Source organism: Nomascus leucogenys, chromosome 5 (genome assembly GCF_006542625.1).
Source record: "Nomascus leucogenys isolate Asia chromosome 5, Asia_NLE_v1, whole genome shotgun sequence".
In the NCBI taxonomy this organism is placed as follows: Eukaryota; Metazoa; Chordata; class Mammalia; order Primates; family Hylobatidae; genus Nomascus; species Nomascus leucogenys.
In genome coordinates, this window is record NC_044385.1 from 37949209 (window position 1) to 37964825 (window position 15617).

Sequence of the window (15617 nt, forward strand, 5' to 3'; positions counted from 1 at the left end):
AGAGAAGAAGTTGGTTCATTGTGACGAGCTCAGGTCAAAGCTGGTGGCCCATGTGACTTTGGGTACCTATTAGGGTCCAAAAAGTATCCTAACCCTTGTGTTGCTAAGGGTCAACTGTATGTTCCTGAGGCTGCTGGGCCTTTTTCATGAATACCTTTTAGTTAGCTGATTGGCTTACTGCAAAGGGAGCTGGTGTTGAGAGATGAGATCATGGAAAGTTTCAGGGACTATGGAGCAGGAGAAATGCTCTAGGCATTCGAACAAAGCAAAGATCCCAAATAAATGTTTCCCTCGTTGCCCTGCCAATTGCTCTCACTTCTTGTGTGTGAAGGGAAGCATATTAAAGACAGTGAAAGCCTTTGAGTCTCACAGACCTAGCTTAATTCCTGGACTACAGTGTGACCTCGGTAAAGTTACACAGTCCTGTGAACCCCCATTTTCTTATCTGTAAATTAGGAGAATAAAACATGCCTCACAGGGTTGCTGTGAAGATTAAAAGGAGAGGAAGGTTGTAGAATCTTGCCTTAATAGGGCTCAACAAATACTAATTCTCATTTTCCCAGCCCATCATCTGGCGAATGGATTAGTGATTCCAGGAAAAGACTGGCCTTATTTCTCCAGATTTAAACATTAGAATGTAGAAATTGATGGAAATCAGGAACACTCTCCAGACAAGAGCCGTAATGGATTAATAGAATTAGATTAATTATTAGTAGTAGTAGTATTGAGACTGAGTCTTGCTCTGTCACTCAGGCTGGAGTGCAGTGGCACGATCTCGGCTCACTGTAACCTCTGCCTCCTGGGCTCAAGCGATTCTCCTGTCTCAGCCTCCCGAGTAAATGGGATTACAGGCACCTGCCACCACAACCACACCTGGCTAATTTTTGTATTTTTAGTAGAGACAAGGTTTCACCATGTTGGCCAGGCTGGTCTGAAACTCCTGACCTCAAGTGATCCGCCTGCCTCGGCCTCCCAAAGTGTTGGGATTACGGGAATGAGCCACTGTGCCTGGCCAAATTAGGTTAATTAAACACACACACACACACACACACACACACACACACACGAATCAGACTAAAACAAAACATGCCCCAAATAAAAGTTTCCTTTCTTCTCACACTCAGGTAGGAAGACATCATCATCACTTCTGAGCTGTAACAGATCACAGCCAATCTTTTGGAAGTGACCTCTCTTAACTAATAATCTCACAGCCCAGATGAAGATATGTTAGAATATATTAACAAGAATCAGCACAGTGCAGCACTTGAGACATTCAGTACAGCATATACACGTTACTATATTTAAACCCATAATAATTCTGGGAATTGGGCAGGGCAAATATTACTATCCTATTTTCCCAAATAAATAAATGAGACTAGTGATGTTGCCCTTAGTACTTTCAAGGCTACCATAACATCAGAAAGGAATAATTTGGAAAAAACTAAACTCAATATTTCTGTGCAAAAGCAATAGTTACTTAAAAAAATACAACCTTAAGTATAGAATAACAGAATCCTTAAGTAGACCATCCACCATTTCTAACCTACGAAAATATGATTATACGTTAATATACTGGTCAAAATTAACACGTTAACTTTAATATTCTGAAGGAAGAAAAAAACAAATCTGATTTTAGACCAATGCTGCCCAGGACAAGGTCCCGGGCCTCTTGTGGTCTATGAAGATGGTATTAGGAACCTGCCAGCTATGCTTAATATTTCAAAGAGCTTAACTAAAAATTTTATATTTTCTCTCACATAATTAGGTCACTCAAACTAACTAAAACAACAATTTTGTTTTTTCTTTTGGCTGGAACTTTGGTAACACCAGAGATCACATGATGATCAAAGGCCCTGCTTGGTTTTTGATGATATCAGAGACATCCTAAGACCTGGAAACAGAGCTGCACTGTGACTTATGCCCCATGCTCTGCAGTCTCCTAAACAGCCAGTGTGGTGAGAACACCTGGGCATGAGTCTAGACACACCAACCCTTCAAGACAGAACTTAGTGGTGTAAAACCCCTTGCACGCAGAGCCAGGTAATGTAAAAGGAGGCCTGGGTGATTCAGAGGCTGGGAGCAAGCCACTGGCCTAACTTTTCTGATGGAAGTTAGGGGGCAAAGTGTAGATGGGTAGAACGCTGACAGAGTTTTCTTCCCAGTAATGAAGTGGGAGATTTATCTCATCTCACTACAGATTAAAGAATTCTCTAGGCTCTCACAAAAACATGTTATGAGGTGATTAACAGGAATTTCATCCCTCACATGTATACATATGCTTAAAATGGATATTTTTACCATCTGTCATAGACTATTAAAATGGGTGCTTTTAAATAAGGGAAAAGAGGTGTTGGCCCTGCTGTTCACAAGTGAAGGGTGAAGGGAAATGCACATTTTTCATCCTCACTTCCTATATGAGATTTGTTCATGGAAGTGGCAGTACATGGAGAAAGAGGACGGACTTTGGAGTCAGAAGATGGGAGGGTTTGAACCAGTTCTGCCATTGAGAGGTGAGTACTGCTGGACACACATTGACTAATATTTTTGAGCTTCAGTTTCCAGGCAAGTGAAGGTAACAGCTCCCTTTCCAAAGAATGCAGTATTTCAGAAAGAACACTGGATTACAAATCAGTGAATTCTTTAGTTCCAATACCAGTTCAGCCATTTACTTGAATGCATACTTGGATCACTTGCCTAATTCCTCCAAGCTTTAGTTTTCTCCCCTATGAATAAATGATGCCATTTGTCCTTCCAAACTCATAGGCTGGTTTTGAGGATATAATTCAGTACAAAACAAGACAAAACAAACAAAAAAAACCCCTTGTAAACGATAAAGCAAATATGCTAATGAAAATTTGCTATCATATCAATATAAAATTTAAGCTACTTTTTTATCAGATTAAATGTCATTTCAGATAAAATTGTCAAGGAATTATCTTGTTTCTTTGCCTGCTGAAAGGATAAACATTAGGTTTTAATTCTAGTTCTGCCACTTACTTTGTAAGCCCCGTGGTTGCATCTCTCCTACCATGCAGTAGCCATTCTGCTTGGGTGGTGTTGACTCGTACCCATCCTCAGCTCGAATGTTGGATCCTGATAGGTCCAAGCCAATCAAGATAATGCCATCCCCTGCCATGGCGATTGCTTCAAGGATGCAGTTAGAGTGTTAAAGGCTTTGTTTCAATAGCTGGGGTGTGAGTCAGGCACACATCCAGCTGGATGTGAAAGCATGCAACCCTAGGAGCTGCTGGCAGCCATCTGGATATCACCAGGGAACAGGTGAGAAAGATTGCAAAGAAAGAAGAGTCCTTGCTCTGATACTATCATGATCCCCTGGATTAAACTGTGCCTGAAGCAGCATACTTCTGGGCCTTTCTGTCAGTTTGAGGCCATAAATTTTCTTGGTTGGGTTTGTGTTGGTTCCTTTGTTCTTACAAGTAAAAAAACCTAAGAAAAACACCATGTAACCTTGAGCAACTTCCATTACCCCTCTAAACTTCAGTTTCATGATCTGTAATAGGGCATAGTAGAATAGAATGCCTACCATAAATAGGGTCACTGTGGGGTTCAACAGTGCTTGAAAAATGCTTAGCACCACACATAGTTGATATGGTTTGACTCCGTGTCCCCACCCAAATCTCATTTCAAATTGTAATCCCCATGTATCAAGAAAGGTAAGTGACTGAATCATGGGGGCAGTTTCCTCCATGCTGTTCTCCTGATAGTGAGTGAGTTCTCACCATATCTGATGGTTTTATGGGGCAGTTTTCCCTGCTCTTACTCACTCTCTCTTGCCTGCCACCATGTGAGACATGCCTCTTACCCTTCCACCATGATTATGAGATTCCTGAGGCCTCCCCAGCCATGTGGAACTGTGAGTCAATTAAATCCCTTTTCTTTATAAATTACCCAGTCTCGGGTATGTCTTTATAGCAAAGTGAAAATGGACTAATAGTACAAAGTATGCATTCAGTATATGGTAACAATTTTTATTACATTTGCAGCTCTAGACTTTGTGTTAAATGCTTTAAGTATATCATTTCACTTGGTCATTGGTCAACCCAGGATGATTTTTTTTTGTCCCCATTTTACAATTAAGAAATGAAGGTTAGAGAGTTTGTGTGACTTGTCCAGGGTTCCACAACTACAGAAGATTTTACAGAGTATGATTGTTTCTCCTTTTTTTCAATCCTTTCAACAGATAATTATTGTACAGTGTCAATGTTAATTGAATGCCTATAATGTGCAAAGCATTATAAGTATATAGCAGTAAATATACACACTGTCCTTTAGTTTTAGAGGATAGTCTCACGCTATCTGAATTATAGAAAAGATCAGGTTGAGTTTGTGTCTCGGATTTATTAGCATCATGCTCCTAACAATTAAGTTAACCAGCCTAACATCTAAATCCTACAGGCACATGAAAAGTATTGACAGGAACAAAGTAGTTCTGCAACTAAGTGTAGAACATACAGCTTATTTCCATATAAAATTTAAAGTATATATATACATCTTGTATTTCAACTGCTATTTAATTTCTTCTAAAACATTGAGCTGAACTGTAACATTTCTTTTACATTTAATTCCACTGGTTAAAAAAATCTTTTTCATATACTATAAAGATATTATCTCTGCTCTTTCTGACATGGTGTCAACTTATATATGTTTCTAGCAAGTCTGAACAACACAATTAGAAGTGACAATGGGATGGAAGAAAAAGTAGGTCTTTGCTACATTATTTTCCTAGGAAATCTGCAGGAAAATCTAATGCTGTGTTTTACTGTTTACCTTTAGGTGACATTCTCCAAGTATCTTTATATGTTATGGAGTGCCTTTTACAATACTCCAGTCACAAGGAGTGTAAAAAATGATTATATGGAGAATAGTTAATGTGAACCTCTTCATGACCAATGTTGTCTTGTGTGCAGATCAGGAAATTCCTTACAAGTAATGTATAATGAGCCCTGAGAAACATAAACAGCCTCTGAACCTGTCTTCTTAACAACTAGATATTTTGTCTAAGAAGATTTAATAATGTCAGGACACATCCCAAATGAGATTTCACAGGCTTTCACAGGCAGGGGGAGAGGTTCTACTCTCCTACACTGCCTCATCTTACACTTTTCATGTCAATTTTGATAGAAGGGTCTGAGAGGAGAACCTATAAAATCAACCTTCAGAAAACACAAGTGGTCCCTGATTTCATAATGATGAGATTTTTACTTACATTGAAGCCATATGTGGGGAAGCTAATGAACAACTGAGAATACTTTGTTCCTTGTCTTGATAGCTTGGTCTTAGATATCTGAGAGTTGTGAAAAAATGGACAGATTTGTAGTCAGATAGACTCAGCTTTGTTCTATCTAGGTGAGAGACACTGGATATATTATGTAACTTCTCCAAGCCTGTCATTGTAAAGTGAGAATAATAAAACCTAGTAGGGTTATGGAATAAAGATAAACACAGGGCCCAGTTCATAGTAGATACACAATACAAAGTAGTCCCTTTCCTCTTTAATTCTCTAAGAAAATATTTATTTAATATAATGTATTTCAAGAAAAATGCCCTTCTTAGAAATATAGCCTAAGCATCACTAGACTTCACTAGTTTGGGAATACAAATATTAAATAACTCGTATTTCCACTTTTATATAATGAAGCAATTTCTGGGCACCACTGGAGGTGTGTCTTGTGCTGCTTCTCTTGTCGTTTTCCTCCAGTTCTCTTGTTGATATCTGCTGCTCAGGAAGGTCAACTTGGGGACAGTGTCTTGCCTCAGCCTCTTTTGATGGGACAGTGCCTTGCCTTTGCCTCTTTTTCTTCTCTGGGAACCTGAGATTCCCAAATGGTAATCTCATGGAGCAACCAAATGACATAACCTTCTGTTAAGACTTCGGTGCACCAGGAACAGGCTGTGTCTCTGTGGAAATCCCCAATTCTGTTTCTTGCTTTGTCATCTGAACCACAAACTGTACTTCTTTTGCCTCCCTATGAAAATGGCTTCTGCCAGTAGCATTTTCTCCAGTCATCCACAGGTGAAGACAAGGAAATTCTCTATCCTGAGGCCCCCTTTTCCACATAATCACACCCCAATGCAAACTATTTCCTGCAAACAGATACCTTCAGACTGTTTCCCACTTCATCATAACGACCCAGACTTAGAAATCCAGTTTAGGCTCAGTTGAAACCTTCTCTACAATAAAAACTACTGTATGGGCTCATTTCTCATCCACTAGGGGTCTGCCTTCTAAATCAAAAGCAAGTAGAAGACAGAGTAAAATGTGTAATATAAATTTATTCTGTGACATTTTCCTCATTGAAGATATTTTAACAAAGATTAAAATACGTCAATATTTCATGAAAAATAAATTCTAGAAGAATTTAGATAATATCTGTAATGTACATGATTTGACCCTGAATATCCTTTTCTTTTTTCACTTCAAACATCATTTTTTAAAAAGTAACATAAAATGATAAGGACTGCAACATTCTTCATATATCTTGTGTCTCATAAATTTTAATTCAACTGCCAGTTCTTTTCTCAACTATGTATGTTAATGGTATTTGCTCCTGTTTTTGAATGGAAAGAGTATCCATTTTCTGTTTCTTCGTGATATTTAGGTCTTCTTTCTCTGATTCTTCAAGAAAATGCTTCATGCTGAGTTTGAATAGTAATCGAGGGTCTGGATTAGATAGTGGTGGACAATTACACATCTCTCTAATTTTGAGAGCCTATAAAGAAATAATAAAATAAAAAAAACTATATATACATCAATGTATTCAGATTGTTTCAGTAATCCCTAATATGCTCCATGTAAAATAAAGAATGCATTCTGTATTTTTTTAATAAAAGGTATCTTGATTATAACACATAAAAGAGAACCACTGAAAAATCTACAGTGAACAGTTGTTTTCATGATTTGGTCAAATAGTATTATTTTAAAAACAACAACAATAGTATTAATAATCTGTAACAACTGCCCAAATGCTGTTTTGAGGGTAAACAAATCTTAGAGATACCTCTGTGGTTTCAGTTAAACTCTAGCAGACCTGAGAATCATTCAGATTTAAAAAGGCTCTATGAGAGATTTTTTCAAGAAAAACTGCAGAACATAGATGACTGAATATACTGAAAAAAGATATACATAACTGATACAGTCTTGGGTAAAACTGATGCTAATAACCTAGTGATATGGTTTGGATATGTCTCCACCCAAATCTCATCTTGAATTGCAGTTCCCATAATTCCCACATGTCATGGGAGGTAACTGAATCATGGAGGCGGGTGTTTCCCATGCTGTTCTCATGACAGTGATTAAGTCTCACGAGATCTGATGGTTTTATAAAGGGCAGTTCCCCCCTGCATATGCTTTCTTGACTGCCGCCATGTAAGACATGACTTTTCTCCTCATTCGCCTTCCACCATGATTGTGAGGCCGCCCCCAGCCATATGGAACTGTAAGTCAATTAAACCTCTTTCCTTCATAAATTACCTAGTCTCAAGTATGTTTCATTAGCAGCATGAGAATGGACTAATATACCTAGAAAAGTAAACAAATCAAAATCATGACAATTTTTAACTCCAGGAAAAATAAAACATTGCAAAGGAAGAAAAGTAATCACACTGTACTATGGGGCTCAGCTATGACTAGTGCTTACAGTTTAAAATACCAAATCTTGATGAAACCAAAAAGTACAATTTCATCATACTGAGAAGGGGAGAGCTGCATGTGTGTGCACATGCACAGGGTGTGATACTGGCAAGAGAGGGCTTACATCTCATCCTGTAAGGTGGAAAATAATTAAGGCCCAACATTGAAGTTAGAACGTAGCAACATAAGCATGTTATTTAGACACAATGGGAAATACTAAAAGAATCGTCCAATAGAACTGGAAATAGTTACCCCTGAATCTGATGGCAGGGTCGAGGGACTGGCTGCTGATTTAAGTAACTAGCCTTAGAACTATTTAACTCTTCAAAGTGGGTATATGGATAATTTTAAGATATAAGAACCAAAATAATTTTTAAGGATAAATGGTCTTAATATTTAGGAGTTTTAAAAGAAAGACATTTAGGGGAAAAGCTTTTACTACTTCTGGCTTTCTGATACTGACGTGTCTTAAGGGAAGTAAATAAGGCAGTAAAGGAGACAGTGTTTGAGGGACCGGTAAAATCTTAGAAAGACTATCCAGGCAAGGCCTCACTGATAGGATAATGACTTTGGGGGTCAAGAGGGGGACAGACCTGAAGGACATGAGGAAAGAGACCATGTGGCAACCTAGGGAAAAACCATTCCAGGAGGGAGCTGCGAGTACAAGGGAGATGGGAGTGTGCCTGGGGTGTTCTGGAACAGTGAAGAAGCGGGTACAGCCAAGTGGAGGAGGGTGGAGGGCAGGAGCAGATTATGTAGGACCTCACAGGTCATGCTAAGGATTTTAAATTTTACTCTAAACAGCCTGCTCTACTATTTGTGGGGTCCAGTGGAAAGAATGAAAATGGAGGCCCAGATACCACGTCTCTAAACACCTAAAAGCAGTAAGTCAAGCTAATACACTACTACATAAAATCTCTTCTATTCTCCTACTTTGAGGAATACACATTCGAAATTACCTGGAAGTCCAGGTACAAAATTAGAATTCTTGAATTTCAGAACATGTAAGATTGCAGGGAGCTTACAGTGTATCTCTTGCCACTAGCCTGTCATCTGCCCCCTCTCCCAGCCCTAGCTTATCTGGTACTGTAAAGGTCCTTGTGTGCATGTGTTCAAGGAAGAGGTCCAGATGGGCCCTGAAAGCAGGCTCAAACATGTCTGGGTAAGGAATTCCATTATTCCAGATACCCTGAGTTGGGTGTGGTAGGGACACAGGTTCTTGTATGCTAACATTTCATGGAGTCCCACAGGAGAGAGGGACTTGTAGTCAGAAGCGAGCCAGAAAGACGTCCTCTAAGTGAATGGGGTCAGGGCAGAAGCTTGGGTCTAGGAGCACTTCTAGCTCTGATGAGGCTCTGAGTTACCAAGGTAAGCTGGAGAGTTTGAAAAAGCATTACTTAACGTGAAATTCTTCAGTGGCAGTGGCCTTGTCTTATTTTTCTTTGTATTTCACAGCAGATTTAAGATTTCCTTATATCTACTGAGTGTTAAGTAAATGTTTAAGTAAACTGAATTGACATAACAAGAAAATGTTTCCCAACTATAGCACTTACAGCACTTAAGTAAACAGAAAGTCAGACCCTCAGCTAAATGGTGACCTACTGTCCACACTGGGATACCTTTGAGAATGAAATGAGATGCTAGCGAGATTTGCACTGAGACATCAGGCATGAGCCTTGACTGTCTCTGCAAAATTAGGACATACGGTCACTCTTGCATTAGCTCCTTTACAACCATGTTAATTTTCTTTCCCAAGTGAGAAGTTTACCTGTCATGGCTGCTATATCAGTGTAGTGCCTATGTTTAAGCACTGCACTGGCATCAGTAAAGGGGGAAGAGTATGGAGTCCAGCAGGTAACAACTGGCACGGCCGAGTGTGGCAATGAGAGATGCAAAGCAACAAAGAGAGGAATAGGATGCCATCCCCTATGATCTTTATGTATTCAGTAAAAACTCTTCTCTTTTCCTTAAATTCTCTTATGCAGTCTTTTTAATACAACAAATATTTAGAACACCACAGTGAGCAAGGTGCTAGGTACACATTGGTCGGAACAGTCATGGTCCATGCCCTCATGTAATTTACTTTGTATTTCTCCGTTACTGGGCATTAGAATTGTTCCCACAGTTGTGTCTATTTGGCTTTTATAAATTACCCTGCTATAAAAACTTTTCTTTAAAAAAATCTTATTTTCTCATCTCCATTTGGAGATACGTGAAGTCTAACACCCAAAATAGAATGATCTGATCAAAGAGTAAGCACAGGTAGATTATAATTTTTGTTATATAGGCCCAAACTGCTTTCTACCAGAAAGGCTTTATCAACCTTTAATGTCACCAGCAATACAGGCATACTTGAGTTATTCACAGTTATTCACATAAGATTTCATGACTTTTATCTAGATAACTACATAATTTCAAACCTCAGAATCCTTAGAAAATATCAGCTCAATTTTACAGATGAGGAAACTGAGTCTCAGAGAAGTTAAATGCCGGGCAAGGAACAAAAAGCTGGCTTGGTAAATGTTTTTAACAGCTTTATTTGCTAAAACTTGGAAATAACCAAGATGTCCTTCAATAGGTGAACGGATAAACTGTGGGATATCCAAACAAAAGAATATTATTCAGATCTAAGAAGAAATTAGCTATCAAGCCATTAAAAGATATGAGGAACCTTAAGCGCATATTGCTAAGACAGAAAAGCCAATCTGAAAAGGCTACATGATTCCAACTATATGATATTCTGGAAAAGGCACAACTATGGAGACAGTAAAAAGATCAGTGGTTGCCAGGGGCTAGGGGGAGGGAGGAATGAGTAAGCACAGAGCGTATTTTTATGGCAGTGAAACTACTCTGCATGATGCTATAATGGTGGATACATGTCATTATACATTTATCAAAATGCACTGAATGTACAGCACCAAGAGTGAACCCTAATGGACTTTGGGTGATAATGATGGGTCAACATAGGTTCATCAATTGTAACTAATATTATCACTCTGGCATTGGGCTTTTAATGGTATGGGAGGCTGTGAGTATGCGGGGACAGATACATAAGGGAAATCTCTATACCTTCTACTCAACCTAAAAGTTGAGGCTTTAGAGTCTAAAAATAAAACAGAGTCTACTATTAAAAAAAAAAAAAAAAAAAAAAAAAAAAAAGCTGGCCTGGAAGTAAAAAAGCTGCGTTTAGAACCTGTTTTGTTTTTACTACTTTTGCCCTACATGCTTTTTGTGCTCATGCTTTTTTGCACCGCATGATACTTCGTGAGTAAATTTTTTACTGAATAAATGTACTTTGGAGATGTCTGAGCTAGGTTTCTTTAATTGCTAGAAACACTATATGTTCTTCATACAGGTTTTCTATCACTGCTTCTTCATGTGTGAACTGTTTCTCCTCCCCAACTATCTATCAAGCAGAATCCTGTTATGACCATACATATTTCTATCAACTCTTCATCTACTTTGCATAGTAAGATTCTATTGGATGTCTTGGTAACTTATTTTTTCTTTTTTCCTTTCCTTTCCATATTCATTTTATACATTTCAGGGTGCCAATGTCTTTTTATTTTTATAAATTCTAATCTATCTTATTAAATATACCTTCATCTCTTCAAAAGTGAGCAAAATTTTCCTACCATATAGCTAGAATGTCTTTCCACTTCCTTTACTTTGTTTAACTCCATGCACTGCACATAATAGGCACTTAACAAACACATGCTAAATTTTAAACAAACATTTATAGAACACCAGCTATGAATAAATCACTATGATAAATGTCATAGAGAAAATACTCTTAGGAGTTTACGGTTTAAGAAAAAGCAGGAATGTATTTTAATAGCAAGAATATATGGTTCTGAGAATCCTGAGGAAGATTTGAAGTTAAATATAGAATTAGCCAGCCTAAAGACTACAACTATAAGTGAAAGAAACTAACATCTACTGTTCACTTTCTATGTGCCTTTCACTGTGTGAGGTATTTTACACATCTAAATTGACATTGGAATTTGAACCACTTTTGAAATCTTGGGCCTGGCATAAAATACTTATCATTAAAGTGTCTATGCCAAAGAGAGGGGGACAAGGGAGAGAAGGCAGCAGGACCTTACTTACAGAAATGCACAAGTACATACATCCAACATCTAGGAGATATTGCTATCCTGATTTCACATATGAAGAAAAACTAAAGGTTGGATTAGGTAACTTTCTCCAAGTCAGATGGCTGAGTCAGAATTAAAACCCAAGACTCCTAAGACCACTGTTATCTTTATATTACTATTTCCTGTGACCATCTTTCTCCCCTTACCAACTATTAATTTCCTACATGCTAAATTTCTATAAGGGAGTGGAAGTACTGTTCAATTCTACTGCCAATTTTTCTATTTTTCACCCACTATTACATTGCTTATCCTGCCTATTATTACACATCATGCAATCATTTAAGAAATATTCACTAAGCATCTCAACTTGTCATAGATACTATGGATACAGCAGTGTACAAAGGCCTTACACACTAGGGTAAAAGCCAATAAACAAATAAGGTAATTTTAGTCAAGTACATGAAGAAACTAAAGAGTGAAGTGTGTTGGACGGACAATGAGTACATGGAAGGGAGGCGATTTAAGATTATGGGATCAGAGAAAGCCTCCCCAGGACAGTGACATTTGCCTAAAGAACTGAGGGAAGAATGTTTCAGACAGAGAAATCAGCAAGTAGAGGAGCTGTAAGGAGGACACTAGCTTAATGGGGAACATACACTGGTCTTGTATGTTTCCTAGACCAAGGAAAGCCTAAGGAAAGGGGCATGTGGTGAAGTGGGAGAGCCAGGCAATGGCCAAATTACGTGCCTGGAAGACAGAGGAAGAGTTTGGATTTTTATTCTAAGTTAAATGAGAAACCACTAGAGGGTTTTAACCAAGGAAAGGACATTACAATGATCACTCTGGCTACATACTGAAAATAGGTTGTTAGGAGTTGAGGTGAAACGTGACATCGTGAGGTGAAAAGTGACAACCGGAAATGACTGCGGTAACTTGGGAGGAGATAATGGTGACTTTTACTAGGAAAGGAGCAGTGGCAAAGTTGAGAAGGGCACGGATTCTTAATGTACTTGTTGAAGCAGTCAAGAAGATTTTTTCATGAATAGGATACAGAAGTGAAGGAAAGAAGAACTGAAGATGAGTCCTAGATTTCCTCTTCTGTTTTAATAGCTTTTCTTTTATGATGCTGCTCATGCATCTGAGGATAATTAACTTGCTCACAGTAAATAATTACTGTAATATAATATCGTATTGTCAATTAATGACCCCAGCCCATAAATTCTTTTAAAGTTACTGTTTTTATCAAATTGTCAAAACAAAATCATTTATGCTCGTAAAATGAATCAGAAACTTAATAACATACCTTTCTACATTTTGAAGGTAGAACTAATTAGTAACTAGGCAATTGTTCTCTGAACTTTTGAAAAAATTCTCCAAATTAAATCCCATCAGGGCTAGGCATCCTTTTCTTTGCTAATTTATTATGACTCTATGGGTTCTAATACAGTTTTTAAAATTTGATTTATTTATACCTTACTTCTTTCTAAAATTAATTTGAGAAGCTTCATTCTAGCTATAATTTCTACTCCTAGCTGCATCCACTCTGGCAATTCCCCTCCCCGCTCAACACACATACACTTTAATTACTTCTGATTTTGACCTGAGCTATTAATTAACATCATCTAACTAAAAATAACATTCTCTCAAATATTTTAGTTTTCTTGCATGTTACCGTACCTCTTCTCTTGATCCTATTTACATTTTATTCTTTGTCTAACTAATCTAATGATTATGACTTTGACTAAATTTCCCAAAGAATCAACTACTGTCATTTTGCTTATTTCTGCTTAATTTTATTAATTATATTTTCGCTATTTGAGACATTTATAGTTCTATATTTCTTTTCTCTTTTTCTAATATAGATATTTAAACTGATAAAATTTTCTTTCAATACAGATTTAGTAAAAACTCATGAAAATAACTACATCATTATAAAGTTCATTGATTACAAGGCATCCTCTTATTGTCTATAGATTTCTCTCTTGCTTTACATGTGCAGAATTTTAATTTTCATGTGGTTATCCATCTTTTAATTTTTGTTATATTAATTTTACTATACTATGTTCTGATGATTGGAACCATAACTTTTTGTTTGTTTGTTTATTTATTTATTTATTTATTTATTTATTATTTCAACAGGTTTTTGGGGAACAGGTGGTGTTCGGTTATATGAAAAAGTTCTTAAATGGTGACTTCTGAGATTCTGGTGCACCCATCACTCAAGCAGTGTACACTGTACCCAATGTGTAGTCATTTTTTTTGAGATGGAGTTTCACTCTTGTAGCTCATGCTGGAGTGCATTGGCGCAACCTCAGCTCACCACAACCTCTGCCTCCCGGGTTCAAGCAATTCTCCTGCGTCAGCCTCCCGAGTAGCTGGGATTACAGGCACAAGCCACCATGCCTTGCTAATTTTTGTATTTTTAGCAGAGACAGGGTTTCTCCATGTTGGCCAGGCTGGTCTTGAACTCCCGACCTCAGGTATCTCCTTCCTCGGCCTCCCAAAGTGCTGGGATTACAGGTATGAGCCCCTGCACCCGACCCCAGTGTGTAGTCTTTTACCTTCACCCCCTTCTCACTGTTTCCCCTGAGCCCCCAAAGTCCACTGTATACTTCTTATGCCTTTGCATCCTCATAGCTTAGCTCCCACTTATGAATGAGAACATAACATTTTTATATTATGTACAGATATTTTTGTCCAAGTTTTATGATCAATATTTTCATGAAAGATGTGTATTTGAAAATATATTCCTGGTGGAGCCAAAATGGCCGAATAGGAACAGCTCCAGTCTACAGATCCCAGCATGAGTGACGCAGAAGACGAATGATTTCTGCATTTCCAACTGAGGTACCGGGTACATCTCACTGGGGATTATCGGACAGTGGGTGCAGCACTGTCAGCGCAGCACACCAAGCGTGAGCCGAAGTAGGGCAAGGCATCGCCTCACCCGGGAAGTGCAACGGGTCAAGGAATTCCCTTTCCTAGCCAAGGAAAGGGGTGACAGACGGCACCTGGAAAATCGGGTCATTCCCACCCTAATACTGCACTTTTCCGATGGTCTTAGCAAATGGCACACCAGGAGATTATATCCCGCACCTGGCTTGAAGGGTCCTATGCCCACAGAGCCTTACTCATTGCTAGCACAGCAGTCTGAGATCAAACTGCAAGGTGGCAGCGAGGCTAGGGGAGGGGCGCCTGCCATTGCCGAGGCTTGAGTAGGTAAACAAAGTGGCCAGCAAGCTCGAACTGGGTGGAGTCCACTGCAGCTCAAGGAGGCCTGCCTGCCTCTGTAGACTCCACTTCTGGGGGCAGGGCATAGCCAAACAAAAGGCAGCAGAAACCTCTGCAGACTTACATGTCCCTGTCTGACAGCTTTGAAGAGAGTAGTGGTTCTCCCAGCATGCAGCTTGAGATCTGAGAACGGACAGACTGCCTCCTCAAGTGGGTCCCTGACCCCCAAATAGCCTAACTGGGAGGCACCCCCCAGTAGGGGCAGACTGACACCTCACACGGCCAGGTACTCCTCTGAGACAAAACTTCCAGAGGAATGATGAGGCAGCAACATTGGCTGTTCACCAATATCTGCTGTTCTGCAGCCACCGCTGCAGATACCCAGGCAAACAGGGTCTGGAGTGGACCTCTAGCAAACACCAACAGACCTGCAGCTGAGGGTCCTGTCTGTTAGAAGGAAAACTAACAAACAGAAAGGACATCCACACCAAAATCCCATCTGTACGTCACCATCGTCAAAGACCAAAGGTAGATAAAACCACAAAGATAGGGAAAAAACAGAGCAGAAAAACTGAAAATTCTAAAAATCAGAGTGCCTCTCCTCCTCCAAAGGAACGCAGCTCCTCACCAGCAACAGA

At 38.9% G+C, this 15617-nt stretch overlaps 1 protein-coding gene across 3 annotated transcripts in view; it reads right to left on the reverse strand.

Moving 5' to 3' along the window:
* OMA1 (OMA1 zinc metallopeptidase) overlaps positions 1–15617 on the reverse strand; it is a 277007-nt gene that overhangs the window by 197996 nt on the left and 63394 nt on the right. The window contains exon 9 of one of the 3 annotated variants that reach the window (XM_003265141.3): positions 6275–6731. The exons of the other annotated variants lie outside the window; for them this stretch is intronic. Coding sequence (XP_003265189.1) covers positions 6522–6731 — 210 coding nt within the window. The 3' untranslated portion in view covers positions 6275–6521. Of the gene's footprint in view, positions 1–6274; positions 6732–15617 lie in introns of those variants that run through there. 3 annotated transcript variants of the gene reach the window in all.